This window comes from Triturus cristatus, chromosome 3_2 (genome assembly GCF_964204655.1).
Source record: "Triturus cristatus chromosome 3_2, aTriCri1.1, whole genome shotgun sequence".
In the NCBI taxonomy this organism is placed as follows: domain Eukaryota; kingdom Metazoa; phylum Chordata; class Amphibia; order Caudata; family Salamandridae; genus Triturus; species Triturus cristatus.
Window position 1 is genome coordinate 1,193,718,964 of NC_140584.1, and position 14,440 is coordinate 1,193,733,403.

Here is a 14,440-nt window from a genome sequence, read left to right on the forward strand (position 1 = left end):
TTTCCAATTTTTCCAAAAAAACCCAAAAGTTTGCTGTATTTTGGCTCTTTTCTGTGACCCCTCCAGGGGAATCCACAAACCCTGGGTACCTTTAGAATCCCCATGATGTTGGAAGAAAAGGACGCAAATTTGGCATGGCTACCTAATGCGGTCAAAAAGTTACAGGGGCCTAAGCGCGCACTACCCCAAATAGCCAAAAAAAGGCCTGGCACAGGAGGGGGAAAAGGCCTGGCAGCGAAGGGGTTAAGTGGCCTGTTTAGCTTGCGTCCATCACCTACTGCTGACTTGCTCTCACTGACTTGCGGGGCCACGGGAGCTAGTGGGACGTTCATCAGGGCTGGTTGCAGGGCTGCAGACATTTTAAGGATGGAGCTGCCCTCAGTCTCTAGTCCTTCAGAGACTTTGCTGGATATTCTCCACCAGGGCACGGGGAACATGGAACAATTGTTACGTTTTGCGGTGTCATTGACATCCTACTTGAAACGTGGGCACGGCCCTCTTTGGGGAACCCTGTGGATCGTGCTGTGGCACATCGCCATGGGCCAGCTCCCGCCTGTTTGACCCTCCATCCTGAAGCTGGAGGACTTGTGCTTCAGGCAGCTCTCTCTGTGACTCCTGTTCCGTTGCATCCTCCCACTCGGGAGTCTCGGTGGTTGGAGTCATATAGCCGCGATGTGTTTGCATCCGCCAGGTCGAGACACCAGTCCCTCAACACGTTGTGCGTATTTGCTCGGGCTCAATTTGCCCTTTGGGATGCTGTTGAACGGCTCCTCCCCTCCTTGCCGGAGAGCTCTCGTGCCGATGTGGACTGCCTAATATGTGATGGCCACGATATGGCGCACTTTTCAATTCGGTCTGCCATGGAGACCACGGACTCTGTGGGAGGTACTATGGCCAGGCCGGTTGCCATACGCCGCCATGCGTGGTTGCATGCTGGCGTTTTCCCAGAGCATGTTCGGGAGCAGCTTAGAGATATACCATTAGATGGGGGTCACTCTTTTTGACGCCCATGCTGATTCGGCATTCAGGCGCCTCCTGTATATGTACCTTCCCCGGTTTTAATCTTCGTGGAGGATTTTTGGTTTTGTGATGGTGCCATACCTTTCTTTCTGTTACCCATTGTGGGCTGCAGATGTTCTGGGTTGTGTGGCTGTTCAGCCGTGTTGTTTACTTATTCTGGTACAGCTAGTTGAGCTGTATTTACCTTTCTTTTGAGCCTCTGCCTATGAGCTTGTCTCAAGAGGGACCCTTCTTTTGTAGGGTTGTGCTTTACCCTATGTGGGGTATTTGTTGGCAATCATATTGCTACTCTTCCTTGCCCAGGAACTTTTGATACACGCTGACTCTTCCTACTGTTGTAGGATGTCTCCTCTGGTGAGATCCATAAGATTGGTTTCTCTCCAAGGGTTACCATTGGTTGTCTACGGTTGATCCGTAATACATCCCTGCCTCCGCAGGGGGTTTTGTCACCCTGGTGTGTTCCTACAACCTCGCTGTACACGTCTAGCCTGTCTATCGGTAGACATGCGCCCCTGGGGGGGGACAGGTCTTACCTGGCAGGGGTCTCCGGTTCCTTGCTTCTTGTGGGACATGGGGTCAGTTTTGCCCCTTCCTGTCCGGTGCATATTCCTAGTTCTCAAGGACTGGCTCTGGTCTATGCCTTTCTGCCACTGGATCTGTGCTCCACCCCTGATGTTTTTCTGGGTGTGAGATCTTACTCCCATTCTGGCACAGGTGCTTCTTTAGGTAGCATTACTGTGTGTGCATTCTTCTAGACGTTCTCCATTTTGGTAGACGGTGTCGGTCTTTGGCGGTGTAGGCTTTTGGCGCTAGGCTTCTGTCTGTGCCTTCTTTCAATCCTTTATGGGCAGTCTTGTGGTCTATGTTTCCGCTGTCTCACGGGAGACCAGGATTCTTCCCCCTCGGGGATCTGTTATTTTTTCTGCATTCTTAACTGTTATGCAGCACACCGGCGCCGTGGTAAAGCTTGCATTGCTCTCATATTTAAGATTAGTCACTCTACGTACGTGTGTCGACATTCCTGTCTCTTTGTGGGTATATCGTGGATTATACACGTCACTGGGGTGCTCGCATACTAAGTCTTTTTGCTTTAGTGTCAGACATTCTTGTTTACTCTTTCCTTCGGGATAGTGTGCTCTATGTGTTCATAGCCTTGCAGGTTATCCACTCACAGTGGTGCCTTTTAATTTGTTTGGCTGCATGCCTACCTCTTGAGCTTTGCTCAATGGGGGCTCCTCTGTCTCTGTTGGCACTAGGCTCTGGGTCCGGCCCTGCCACTGTTGTCACATGTCCTAGGCAGTACACATTAATGTTTTTTTTTTCTTATACCCACGGGCCTCATGCTGCGGCTCCTGTTCTGAAGTGGACAGTCTTCCAACTGTCCCCTGTTTTCTCTAGCTCCCACTGTGGTGTGGTTCAGGCAGTATTCTCTAAGGTTGTCATGTTGTTTTGACCCTTGGAACTTCGCTCCTCTTGGATTATAGGGACCGATGCTTGGATTCTTCTTCAAGGTCTCGCTGCATTGTTTCTTACGTTGGCACGGAACTTTCTAGTTCTGTTTTCCTTTCGTCTGTGTCTGGGCGGGAGAGGTCTCACACCGTCCCTCATTGAATTTGGTGTCTTTACCATCCCTTGTTCATACTCCTTAAGGTGGGTCATGAGTCTGATGCCCGTTGTCCTGGGATTACGGTTTCCGAATATGTTCTCCTGGAACTTGGTGGTTGTTTTGCAGACCCTCCGCCTATGGGGTATGGCTTTGGTATCTATTCTAAGTTAAGGAATCTGCGGCAAGATGTACCTATCAGATGGAAGAGTTACTTACCTTCGGTAACGATATATCTGGTAGAGATACAGTCTAGCCGCAGATTCCTTAACGCCCGCCCATCCTCCCCACTCTGCGAAGACCTTTTCATATAGTGTCTTTTCACCTAGCCTCCCTCTTTCTGGTGGCCTTGGTCTTCCGGAGGTGTACTCTCGCACCTCACTCTGGGGGAGGGTGTGTTGTTCTGCCTGGGGACTTTTGGCCTCTTCTCTATCCTAGGATTAGTTGGTGGTGCTTTCTCGTACCTTTTGTTGGGGCAGGGGGTGTTCTTCGGCTTTTGAGCCATTTGGTTCTCCACTCCGTCCACGTTTTTTTAGTTGGCTTAGGTCTATACTTTTCACTGCCTTCTCATGTTGTTCCACCTGTGTTCTTCACATGTGGAGTTATTTTGTTTTTACCTCCCTCCCACCGCCCCCACCTGTGCCTCTTTCTTTCTACGGCAGTCGGTTGGGTTGGGTTCCCTTTGGTACTGCAGTCCCTCCATCACCGGAGGGTGTGTGCAGTGCACTTCTGGTGGTCGTACACTTCTCATCACTCGTTTGGCAACATGTTCCTTCAATATTGTAGTTCTTTTACCTTCCCTCGTGTGGTGATAATCTGTGTCTGCCTTGTCGTATCCTTTGTGCCGCAGTTGTTAGCCCCACGACATGAGGCGCAGCTTGGCGCTTTACTAGGCTTGCAGGACGGGCTCTGTGAGTTCCCTCCAGTCCTTCCTGGTGCTGGGTGCTTTTTCAACTTACTTTGGTATCTCATTCTAAATGATTTGCTCTCTTTTTTACCATACACTGTTCCTCTGCTATCGCAGTTTTTGTCATGGCTCCGCGTTGTAGCGCGGCACTGACATCAGCACGCCGGGAGGGGCTTATATGGCTCCAATGACATCACTTTCGTGGACGACGTCAGGACGGAGCCGAGCAGCGCCACCTCCCGGCGTGCAGAGGTGTTGCTGGGGAAAAAGATTTTCTGGATCCAGTCTGATGCCTGGGGATATTCCAAGTTAAGGAATCTGCGGCTAGACAGTGTCTCTACCAGATAAATCGTTACCGAAGGTAAGTAACTCTTCCTTCACACAAAGTGCTGCAAGAAAAGGGGCCGTATTTACAAGGACATGAAAAGCCACCCAATGGTGGCTTTAAATTGTCCTTGTAAATATGGAGCACCACACTGCACCGCCGGTGCGTCGCAAAAAGTGAAGCACCAGCGGCTCAAGGGGCTTGGAAATATGCCCCACTATTCTTTGGAATGGGAAGTGATATGATCTCCCATGTAGCCCAAGTTGGTACATTCCGAAACCCCCCATCCCTTTCCTTCCTTTGGTCTTCCCCTGCTGGAGCTCACCTTAGAATGTTGACTTACTGCACTTGTCAGGAGAGTGGATGGCCAATAAACAAGTACTGGAAGATACTCCGTTTCCTGTCATCCTTATACTTTACAACACTGGTGACGATTTACTGCGAAGGGGGCAGTCTGGCCATCTCCCCTCTGAGTTGTCTCTCCAGTAATGTCTACTTTGGGAAACCTCATAAGATCGCCTCTCCTTTTGTAACCTGGACGACGATTACACCAGCGGATCATAATCCAACAAGGGAGCAACCTACGGACCGGTTTTCTAGTAGGATGCGTATTGTTTTCTGGTCTGTGCTACCTCTACTCCTAGGTAGAAGCGTCACGTTGTAAAGCACTGCGCCACATAAAACCTGCATCAGGTTTCATGTGGGCATTCCGTCGCAGTGTGGGCGTTCCGTCGAAGGAAAGCCTCGGAAAAGTGACGCAGTGAAAGCTACAAGATTTCACTCAGTCACTTTTCCAATGCCGCTGCGTCAAAACCTTGCACCTGCTTGAAGCAGGCATAAGGCGTGACGCAGCATGTTGGAGATAGGCTGGGTTGGAACGGTGCTGGAGTAGCGTCGCGCCCGCGACACGACTCTTGCACTGTGCCAACCTTACGCCGGCAAATACGTCATGCATCTGCCTAGCTGTGCGCCACGGTTGCCGTATTGTTAATGCGGTGCATCCATGGTGGCGCACGGGTAGTTTTGAGTGACGCATCTTTCTTGGCGCATCCCTGCTGATTTGCAGGGATGCGCCAGAAGTTGTAAATCTGCCCCCTCGTCTTTAAAAGACACAATCTGTCAGGCATTAACCACTACAGAAAGAAAACAGAGTACAATACAGGGTTTCTTTTCATGTGGCACATGTAAGGCCTTTAAGTACAGTACTAACTGTTAAGAGGTTAAATTATCCACTGAATGTAAACCTTTCAATATTTTGAAACATGTCTCATGCAACACAGAATTTGTTATATATGCCCTCAGTAGCCCATGCAACAAGTACTACATTGGTAATACTATACATAAAGCCAAAGAACTAATCCTGGAGCATCTGAGGGCAATCAAACACAATGACAAGCAATACCCGATAGCGAGACATTTTAAGACCCAGCACAAACAAAATAGCAATTTGTTGTCATTCTGTGTGCTAGACTGTATCCCAATAAGAGAAATAGGTGGGGATAGAGTACAAGAGTTAAGACGCCTCGAATCGAAAATGATAATCAAGTATCACACAATGTATCCAGGAGGACACAATGTTGCCGAGTCTTTCTTTGTACATCTGGGATATAATCTCACTGTCCTGTTTTTCAATTTTAAGATTGTCAAATTGCTGAACTGTATGAAACCAATTGTTTTTAACAAATGTTTTTATCCTCATTGTTTTTGTAATTTTTAGTTGTTATGCACGTAATTTGATGAAGTACTTTATGTAAAACCAAATGAGATGATGGACGGAGTGTTGAACATTGCAAGCACTCACCCCCAGGCAACTGATCTGGTTTAATCCATCATCATTCTTTAGCTCACTCCGCCACCCCAGTTCAGACATGGCCATATGCAAATCAGTCTAACCCTGTGCCTCATGGGAACAGTCCAGCCCAAACTGCCAAGCCATGTCTTCCCTGGACCAGAAACAAGCATCCTGGGACCGGTTCCTGGCTAATCAGCCATCATCAGCAAGGCTAGCTTGAATCCAGTGGAAAAGTGAGCAAGGGACCCATGTCTGGGCATACCCTGCCAACTTAGAGCAAACAAAGCAAAACCAAAGGGGATGATGGACGGAGTGTTGAACATTGCAAGCACTCACCTCCAGTCAACTGATCTGGGTTTAATCCATCATCATTCTTTAGCTCACTCTGCCACCCCAGTTCAGACATGGCCATGTGCAAATCAGTCTGACCCTGTGCCTCATGAGAACAGTCCAGCCCAAACTACCAAGACATGTCTTCCCTGGACCGCAAAAAAGCATCCTGGGACAGGTTTCTGGCTAATCAGTCGTCATCAGCCAGGCTAGCTTGAATCGAGTGGCAAAGTGAGCAAGGTACCCACATCTGGGCATAGCCTGCCAACTTAGTGCGAACAATGCAAAACCAAAGGGGAAGGTGGGTGGAGTGTTGAACATTACAAGCACTCACCCCCAGTCAACTGATCTGGTTTTAATCCATCATCATTCTTTAGCTCACTTCGCCACCCCAGTTCAGACATGGCCATATGCAAATCAGTCTGACCCTGTGCCTCATGAGAACAGTCCAGCCCGAACTGCCGAAAGGCATGTCTTCCCTGGACCGGAAACAAGCATCCTGGGACCAGTTTCTGGCTAATCAGCCGTCATCAGCCAGGCTAGCATGAATCCAGTGGCAAAGTGAGCAAGGGACCCACGTCTGGGCATACCCTGCCAACTTAGGGCGAACAATGCAAAACCAAAGGGGATGATAGACGGAGTGCTGAACCTTCCAAGAACTCACCCCCCAGTCAACTGATCTGGGTTTAATCCATCATCATTCTTTAGCTCACTCCGCCACCCCAGTTCAGACATGGCCATATGCAAATCAGTCTGACCCTGTGCCTCATGGTAACAGCCCAGCCCGAACTGCCAAGCCATGTCTTCCCTGGACCAGAAACAAGCATCCTGGAACCGGTTTTGGCTAATCAGCCGTCATCAGCCAGGCTAGCTCTAATCCAGTGGCAAAGTGAGCAAGGGACCCACGTCTGGGCATACCCTGCCAATATGCTGAAAAAGGGTGCAGCACGTTAATTACTAAAAATTAAGCGCTTATTGATTAAAAAAAACACAGTTGCCCATACAGTGCTACAAAAATATACAGAAATTATTAAATAACAGTGGAAACCTTACAAAATAGTTTTGTGGTACTGCGGTCAGTGCTTAGTTTTAGCCAGTGGTTTCCCGTGCATGGCACAGGTAGTTAATTGTCAGCAGCTCAAATCACATCCACCACATTGTGTTTCTGTCTGTCTAATTTTGAGATGAGCACAACAAACGTGTTAATTCAGTCAGTGTCCATTACAAAATAATAATACCAGCCACCCACATCATTGTTTAACTTTGGGGGCTTGGAATAGTCGAAGTGTGACACTTGTAGAGTGTGATGGCTTGTAGTGTTAGTACTGTCATTGGCAGCACTGGCAGGGGGACTGGGTGAGACAACCTTCTGTGGCCTTCCAAGAATGGCCCTGGCTCGTATTTTTATACAAACTAAGCACTGACCACGGTAGTACGACGCAACTCCCTATTTACACAAAAAAAAGAAAGAAATTTATAAATAGTTTGGAAAACCAATTACTGCTTTAATAAAGTGTTAATAGATAGGACAAAAGTACCAAGCCAATTACTTACTTACATCCAAAAGCATAACGTAGAACATGGGAAAACTGTATCTAAAAACAACATGTATACCATCAACTTTTGCAAAGGTAGTCATTAATCATTCAGCTAATGATTTGGCATCACTATGTACTGTGGTAGTTTACACCCACATTTCGCAAACACAAAGGGAAAACTGAGCTCATAACTTTTATATATACATTATAAATTATAAAACTGTTACACTACTTACCTCCACTACCCAAAATAAGCATCTGAGCACTATAATATCTAATCCAGCCAACTTTTCACCAAATCCGAATGACGGATTTCACAATACACACATTGAAATAAATTAAGCAACATGCATTGAATTTAACCACCTTTGAGACCCCCACAACATCTACATATTATATTATATATTTAGGCAAAAAAATCATTTCCATATGTGCACGCACCTTAACACTACACTTCTTGTAATTTCCTCACTACACTTTACACCACTCCACTGTCTAGCTGTTTAGTTACGCCACTGTAATTTACAGTATGCTACTCCGCTTTATGACACTACAGTATACGCCACTACATTCTACACTAATCCACTGTATGTTACTCAACTGTACTTGACCCAATTGGACTGTACACCATTGGAATGTACACCACTATATGCTATTATACTGCTCACCACTGAATTCAATAACATTTACATGTTTATCAGTTTACTGGACGCCCCTAAACTGTACTGCTCGCAACTCAATGCTATTCAACTGTACCATTCTCCAATTTACACTATTCCACTACATGCTATTCCAGTATAGCCCACTTGATGGTACACTACTGGAGTGCACGCTATTCCAGTCTCCGCTACAACACTCCACGCTACTGCACTGCACTGGAATACACTATAAGCCACTGCACTGTACCACAGTCAACTGTATGCTATTTCGCTTTACAAGAGTACATTCTTCACCACTCCACTAAACCACATTCCACTGTGCATGACTGCACCGTATGCTTAAATAATTAACCCCATAGAGTTGGACGTCACTGTACAGTATGCTGCTCCACTATATAGCACTCCACTCTACATCTAAACAGTTGACACCACTAAACTCAACTTTATTTCAGTAAACGCTATTACATTTTACAGTACATCACTCTATCTCACTATAGTTTATGCTACTCCACTATAAGCTATTGCAGTGTACTGTATTACACTCCACCCCACTGTAGTCTACAGTATACTGCTCTGCACCACTGCACTATACAGCACTTTAATATATGCCACTCCATTTTACACATTTGAACTTTACAACCCTATATTAAACCACACTCCACTTTATGTAAGCTCACTGTACAGCACTAGACTTTACCCCACTCCACTCCACAGCACTTCAGAATACTCCACTCCAATGTGCATTATTTCAGGTTACGCCACTCAATTGTTCCACACTCCACTGTACGCCACTCCGGTGTACGCTATTTCAGTACACGATATTCCAACATAGGCCCCTAAACTGTACAACACTGCTGTGTATACCACTACATTCTATGCCATACGGTATACACAAATACACAGTACAATATTTACAGGACTCCAATTCACTTTACCACACTCCACTTTGCTATCCCCATGCATATCAGTGCACTGTACACCACTACACTCTATGCCACTCCAATAAACACCACTCTATTGTATCCAAGTTCCCTGTACACCACTCCGCTGTATGGTATCCCACTTTACTCCACTTCACCATACCATCTTATACTTACCAGACTACACTTTACAACAGGATCCACCACAATATTGTACCGCACTCCGCCTATTAACACTCCACTCCACTAAACTAAACTAGACAAATATTAGGAAATTGTTACTAACATGGTAAAAACCATTGAGATTCACGAAAATAAACAAAGGTTACATGGTGGTCATAATTGGGTATCCTTGTTTTAGGTTTGGTATACAAACCCAAATTAAGCTCCACTAACATAAAAAATTCTACAGCTGTAGTTCTTAATTTTAATTTTTATGTATGCCGAACACACTGCGCACTGCACAACCATAACAAATTCATAACTTAGACTTATCTGTTGAAATGATCAGTTACCCACCACTTTTATATTACTGTAAATCATACTCATCACTCACATTTTGCCTACACACCACCTTTCAGTTAACCCCTTCGACGCGCATGACAGAGCGGTTCCGTCATGCACGTCGGTTGCGCTGTGCGCATGACAGAACCGCTCCGTCATGGCCCCGCCCGCGCACAGAACCTTCAGCGTGGCGCGGAAATCCACGCCGCGCTGAAGGGGTTAACATCACTCGTGCACTTCCGTACACGCTCGTGTCACCTCACTCGCCTTATTGCAACAACTATAAGTCACCAATCTACCATGCACTGTGTTCTGGTTAATAATATAATTTCTCATATCATACGTGTTTTATTTACTGCAATAAATTCACAGCCTATAACTTAGGTAATATGCAAGGATAGGTGGTGCATGGAAGGCACAAGTTATAGTTCATATAGTGTGGCGAGTGAGGTGAGAAGAGTGTGTACAGAAGTGCATGAGTTTCCTAGATTCCCTAACTATAAGTGACGTGCAACTTATGTTTTGTTTGTGTGAATTTATATATATATATATATATAAAAATACATATCGCACGGAGCAGGCAGTTGGTGAGACGAAAGAGCAGAAGATATGAGTGATTACAGGTGAAATCAGGCAAGGGGCACCGGTGACATGAAGTGGTGGGATCGGAAGGAACACACAGACGGACATGATTACCGAAGTGGGTCCAAGTGACAGCAGGACGAGGGGTTCCGCTGATCTTGCAGTCCAGGCGGGCAGTCCGTCCCTCTACTACATCCAGGTCTTCCATCTTGCGAGTGAACATCGGCTGGACTGAAGGTCGGACCGTCAGGACACCACTGCACGTCAGCTCATCTGAAAGAAGCCCTCAGTTACTATCCGTGAATTATTAGACGGTAGGACACATCATCACCAAATATCGTGAACTTTTTGTGTTCTTCTGTCTTTAAAACTCTTCAAACAGGTTAATGTTGTACAGGTATGTGTCTGTAAAAAATGTACTTTCCCTGTACCCATGCATGTGTCTTTTCATGGATGTGAGTGTGTGTAGTGTGTGTGTAGTGTGTGTGTGTGTGTGTGTGTGTGTGTGCGTGTGCGTGTGTGTGTGTGTGTGTGTGTGTGTTTGACATTATTCTGCACTGGACGCAATATTTGTTAGACAATATTCTCCCGTTGCGCCGCATTGTAAGAAAGCAAGAGACTAGACTTATTTCAGGATCGAACTTAAAATAGTCCTAAAAGCAACTATCTCTGTAATGAAGCCTGGCAACTCGAATGCTTACCATCATCCATCAGAGTCGATTCCAATCCATAACTGTGAGCTTGTGGACGGAATGTTAGGGCCTAGACCAAGGGTGTCCAATATAGACAAAATAGGGCACAACCCATGACATGTTTTCATGTAATACACATACGGTACATAAACCATTTAAATAATATAAATACAAATCATTTAGTTAAAGGGTATCCTGAAAATGTGGCATGGATTAGTCCCTCAGTGATGGACACCACTGCCAGGGATGCTATCTTTGCATGCCAAGTACTGCCTAAATGGTTCGATATGTATTTTTACTTGCCTAAGAAATCTGGCTCACAAGCAGACAGGAGGTCACAGCAACATAGGAGTCTTCATCATCATCATAGTGGAACCAAGCTAATTGCTCATCATCAAGAGAAAGATATTTTACCAATTGCCTTAATTATCATTCTTACAGCTGCAATCAAGCAAGCAGCACTAAAAGGTACGCAGGATGGGTGTAGATGGCGGACACCTCTTGCAAAAGAGAACCCTATCTGGCATAATCCTTTTGCATTGAAACTACTTTTTGCTTTATTTTGCCCTCTTCCAATTTGACAGCAAACGGGCAGTGAGTGCGACTCACTGCAAAATTCAGTTTGCCCCCTCCCTGACTACAGACCTGTGGCCAATACAAGAGCCGCATGGAGGCAGTGGTATTAGAGGCCTTGAGTTGGAATCACCAACGTCATAGCCGCCTGAACAAGTGGTTCGGCTCCAAAGATGACTGCGTCCGTTTACCCGAGGGAGGGACAACTGCACCCCGACAACTGAGCAGTGGAGCTGCCCTACACAGGTCGGCGGTGACAGGTCACCACTCCCCAGTCTGATTGCTTTGGTAGGTGGCCCTGGAGTTGCTATAGTGAAGGAGTTAGAAAACTACACATGGGCGGTAGGGTTTGGGCCGCACACACACCATAAATACTGCCACAGTCCGACCTGTCAGCAGCCACTCAACCTTGTACCACTTTTATCTTTTTAGTTGAATACCTTGGGTCCTGAGAGCCCAAGGGGCCATGCCTCGATGCGGCTGACTCCTGGCACTGGATTGGCCCCACTGGTAAGGAGGTTGCTGTCTCCTGCTGGAGTATCCTAAGGTACTATGGACTAGGTGCAGTGAGTCAGTGGGTTGATGTACCTTGCCTTGCAAGCTCACAGGGGCTTGCTGTCCAGTCATTGCCACTGCCTGAACGACATTAGGCATTGGTGGAGCTCAGTCCCTACTTGGGTCTTTGCGGCTTTGTGCCAGATGACTGTCTGGTGGACAGGTGCTAGTGGGAAATTCCCTGGGATGGTTCGAGACACTGTAATGCGGAGGACTTCCTGGCGGCCAGCTTTGGGGTCCCTTGGTGGGTGTTGATTGTCCACAGACAGTGGTGAATTGTGGACCAGGTGTGGGTCTACTGGACTCTTAGCTTGAGAACAGATGTTGAGACAATAAAGACCCAGGTGGAGTGTTTCCTCAAATCTGTGGTGGTGCACGGGTACCTGTTTAGCAGCTGTTGAAGCCCATTTATATCCTGCACATATGGCCTAGAATCACCTAGAGATTGCTGATATTGACTCTCCGTCACAGATCTTGGGGTTTGGAGCGTCGGCTTGCCTCTTGCCCAGCAGGAGGGACAATGGTGAAAGACAAAAGACTCCCCAAGCATGGGATATTGGACAAATATACTAAACCGCTAGTGGTGGCAGATGCAACACCCTTAATCTAGCATGCAGAGATGGGAGAGGACTCCCACTTGTGCACTGGTGTTATTCTGAATTCTGAATCCTGCAGGCTCTGGAGCTCAAGATTGGAGCTGTGGGGGAAGATGTGGTGTTACTCTGCTAGGACATCCATAATACCAGAAGCAGAGTGATGGAGGCGAGATCCACAACCAGATCCACCACCACCACATCCACCACCACCAGGTCCACCACCACCACCACCACGTCCACCACCACCCTGTCCACTACCACCACCACGTCCACCACCACCATGTCCACCACCACGTCCACCACCACCACATCCACCACCACCATGTCCACCACCACCACCATGTCCACCACCACCACCACGTCCACCACCACCAACACATCAACATCCAACACCACCAACACTTCCATCACCACCACCTCCAACACCACCACTATGTCCACCACCAACACTACCACCACCAGGTCCACCACCACCACATCCACCACCACATGGTTGCATAAACTACAGAGCGCTTCAGTGTAACAGCGCCAGAGTGGGAGATGTGGAAGGCCACTCATGGAGAATAAGCCACAGGTTTGTGGGGATCACTGAGGGGTCAGAGGGCCAACATCCTGAAAAATGTCTGAAAAACTGGCTGCGGACTTTCCTCCCGGAGGATCAACTCTTCTCTTGCTTTTTGATTGAGTGGGTGCACCGTGCTCTCCTTTGTAAGCTACCCTATGGGGTCCTTCTGTGTCCAATGATAGCCCCCTTTCTAAACTACAGGGCCCACAATGAGGTGTTGAGTGCAGGCAGATGGTTGGGCGATGTTTGACTTGATTTTCAAAAGATTTGTATCTTTCCCAACTACACACGAATGGTATAGCAGCAAAGGAAAACTTTTGACCAAGTAAAACAAAAACTCAGAGCTATGGGAATCCAGTACATACTCCTGTACCCTGTAAGATTAAGGCTTTCAATATGCTCAATTTGGGTTACTTGCTGGAGGTTCTGCAGATCATGAGGTTTGGGCCACAGTTTCGAGATAGGGTTAAACTGCTTTATATTGAGCTGAATGCCAGGGGTGGGTGTGTCCTTTCCAGTCCGACAGGTTGGATCTAGGTAGAAGGATGTAGCAGGGGTGTCCCCTCTTCCTGCTTGTGTTCACTCTCGCAAAGGAGACCCTTACGGTGTGGGAGTTGTATGATAGGGTAAATAGTGCTGGGAGAGACACAGCATGTCTTATCACTCAATGCCGACAATGCGTTTTTTTTACCTCAGGGTCCTCCGAGACTCCTTAGGGATCCAGGTTTGGTTACTGGACGATTTTGAGCCCATTTCGGGTCTACATATTAATTGTAATAAGTCCCAGTTGCTCCATCTTGCTGCCCTGGTGGGGACCGCGGTGGGTCAGCTGCCTTGTATTGGTTTACAGTGGGAATTGGATCACTTTAGCTAATTGGGTATCATGGTGGCGCACTCCCAGGACAAGCTATTTCAGCTTCATGTTGGCAGGGTGACTGACTCATTGCACACTTCGAACAAGTTACTTACCTTCTGTAATGCATTATCTGGTAGAGATTCTATCTAGCTGCAGATTTCTTACCTTTGAATTTCCCAGGAGTCAAGCTGGATACGGAATTTTTTGTTGAGTAATACCCCTTGCGCGCGCTGTTGGTTGGCTTAATTTGGCTCCAAGTGACATTGTCTGCATCAGTATCGTCACCTATGACGTTGCGGTACCTATATAGGCGCCACCCAGGCGCGCGGACGTCAGATGCGCAGAGCCACGAAGTAACTGAAGCAGTCGAGTGCAACACTAGGGACCTGAAAGGAGGAGTAACCCTAGCCCCACAATATTAGC

The 14,440-nt window shown here is 47.0% G+C and overlaps 1 protein-coding gene across 3 annotated transcripts in view; it reads right to left on the reverse strand.

Annotated features, from left to right (window-relative positions):
* Positions 1-14,440, reverse strand: part of SPEG (striated muscle enriched protein kinase) — a 1,671,639-nt gene that overhangs the window by 905,455 nt on the left and 751,744 nt on the right. For all 3 annotated transcript variants that reach the window (XM_085650107.1, XM_085650106.1, XM_085650108.1), the window contains one exon: positions 10,295-10,453. In XM_085650107.1, the coding sequence (XP_085506233.1) occupies positions 10,295-10,453 (159 nt within the window). The remainder of the gene's footprint in view (positions 1-10,294; positions 10,454-14,440) is intronic.